General features: G+C 42.5%; 2 protein-coding genes across 2 annotated transcripts in view; both read left to right on the top strand.

The window, feature by feature from the left end:
- LOC109083743 (transmembrane protein 214-B-like) overlaps positions 1–2500 on the top strand; it is a 69022-nt gene that overhangs the window by 38458 nt on the left and 28064 nt on the right. The gene's annotated exons all lie outside the window — the stretch shown is intronic.
- Positions 1–2500, top strand: part of LOC109098437 (sine oculis-binding protein homolog B-like) — a 13563-nt gene that overhangs the window by 5864 nt on the left and 5199 nt on the right. The window contains exons 5-6 of the mRNA XM_042737115.1: positions 1000–1098; positions 1790–2500. The exon at positions 1790–2500 is cut by the window's right edge and continues 611 nt beyond it. Coding sequence (XP_042593049.1) covers positions 1000–1098; positions 1790–2500 — 810 coding nt within the window. The remainder of the gene's footprint in view (positions 1–999; positions 1099–1789) is intronic.

The following is a 2500-nucleotide window of genomic DNA, read 5'->3' as shown; positions in this document are numbered from 1 at the left end:
CACACACACACACACACACACACACACACACACTGATACACACACTCTCTCTCTCTCTCACACACACACACACACACACACACACACACATCACACACACAAGCACACACACACACACACACACACACACACACACACACACTCACTCACTTTCACAAACACACACACACTCACACACACACTCACTCACACTCACAAGCACACTCTCACACACAACACATCACACACACACAATCACTCACACTCACACCACACAATCACACACACACACACACACCACACACACACACCACAAACCACACCAAACACACACACACACACATGAAGGCATCACTTTACAGGCTGCTGTGTTTGTGCTTAACGTGCAGCACATTCCCACAACAGAGAGAAGAAACACACAGGATCGGTTATCAGCCCAGAGTCACACACACACACTGACGAGTTTGAGCCTGTCGGAGAGAGAGAGAGAGAGAGAGAGAGAGGGAGAGGATTCGTCTTACAGTACATACTTTACACACAGCACGCTCCAGTTACACACACACACACACACACACAGAATAACGTCTCTGGATTCTTCAGACGCAGTTATTAAACGTGTCCGTGTCTCAGCTGATATATGATATCAAAGCAAGCGCTGTTCTCTGTGCAGGACGATTGTATTTCACAGAAAGACATTCCTCAAACAACAGATCTGGTGTTAGAATATAAACATTGACTAACATGAACCTAATCACGTCTGACGTGTTTGAATCAGCTGCTGTTATCAAGAGACGATTATAGTTTTTATTATTGTATTTCACAGTTAATATTAATATATTTTTACATTTTTTGTATCTTGTAGTTATATATATATATATGTATGTATTATCAAAAGTGGCAAAAGTTTTTTTTTTTTCATGTAGTCTAAGTTGATTAACTGTAATAACCCTGACGAATACATGTTTATATTTCACACAAACAAAGTGCTTCAGATCAGTGTTTGTGTTGTGTTCTCCTCAGGCTAGAGATGAGGATCGTCATGGCGACCAGTCTCCGCCCCCTGGCCAGACACTGGACACGCCCTCAAGACTTCTGCTGAAGATGAACAACAACACGCGTGTAAATAAACACACGAGCGTCCGTGTGCACGATTACAGTTACCACATTAGAAAAATATTAGGGATTACATTTATAAAAATATTACATTTAATCAATAATATTAAGGAATGTATTCATATTTATTCATTCATTATACTGGAGTTTTAAACTTCAATACAATACCTTAAAAAAATATAAATATTGGATATCAAGGGGAAAAACTGGCACAAATTTATTATCTGAGATAATTTGCTTTTGACCAGTGAAAAAAATTATAAAATCAAACTCTGCTGTCTGAGATTCTTCAGACCTGATCGCCTTATATAATAATAATAATTTAACGTAAACAATATACTTAAAATAAGTAGACAATAATAGACTGTACTATATTACTATTATTTATAATATATATTAAGTGTACATAATTGAGTATATTTATAATATGTTTATTTATACAAAAATATTTTATATTAAAAATATTTTGTTAATTAAAATTAAATAAGTGTACATATTTATGTATTGTATTAATCATACATAATTACACATATAAAAATACAATAATTATACATAATTAATTGTGCAGAATTAATAATGTTTTATAAAAAAAGTAATTTTATTAAAATATGTAATTTATGTAGAAATATGCCACAAAAGTGACTTACAAAAGAGTTCAGAATGGATATTTTTCTGTAGCGTGTCTCTCTCTCTGCAGGTGTGTGATTGGTGTAAACACGTGCGTCACACTAAAGAATACCTGGACTTCGGTTCGGGCGAGGAGCGCCTGCAGTTCTGCAGCACCAAATGCCTAAACCAGTACAAGATGGACGTGTTTTACCGGGAAGCTCGTGCCGCCCTCTCCGGCTCCGGATCCGCCCACAAAGATGAGGAGGACCGCCCCAAAACGGCTGTGGCGGAAAACCAGAAACTCCTCACCCCGGAGGCCTGGGACAGACCAGAGAAAACCGTCTCGCCCCGAAGCCCGCCACAGCAAACACCCGCCTCCGCGTCACAGTTGAGGATTCAGACCAGCATATCGCCCTCTTCTCCGGCTCGCCCGTCCCGTGTTACTCCGGAACAGCCACGCCCACCTCAGATGCCCCTCCCCACTGTGCGCCCGCCCTTCCACGCCCAGGACCAGCAAAGACCCGCCTCTCACCCGCCCCGCCCCCTCAGCCCTATCCAGAGGGCTTCCTTTGCCCCGCCTCCTCTCCTCCAACGCTTCCCCGCCCCTTACATGCCCTTCCACCCAGCGTACCCGCCCCATTTACCCCCACCCTGGCCGCAGCCCATGATGTTATCACCCTACCCGGTTTTCGTGCCAATCCCGGTGCCGATTCCCATTCCCATCCCTGTTTTCCCTCAAACGGGCCACAAAGGAGTCATTCGAAGGCTTCAGGAGCAGGAGGAGGAGCGTACGCCCGAT

The sequence above is a fragment of the Cyprinus carpio genome, chromosome A4 (genome assembly GCF_018340385.1).
Source record: "Cyprinus carpio isolate SPL01 chromosome A4, ASM1834038v1, whole genome shotgun sequence".
Taxonomy (NCBI): Eukaryota; Metazoa; Chordata; class Actinopteri; order Cypriniformes; family Cyprinidae; genus Cyprinus; species Cyprinus carpio.
Note: the sequence above shows the minus strand (reverse complement) of the source record. Positions and strands in the feature narration are given on the sequence as shown.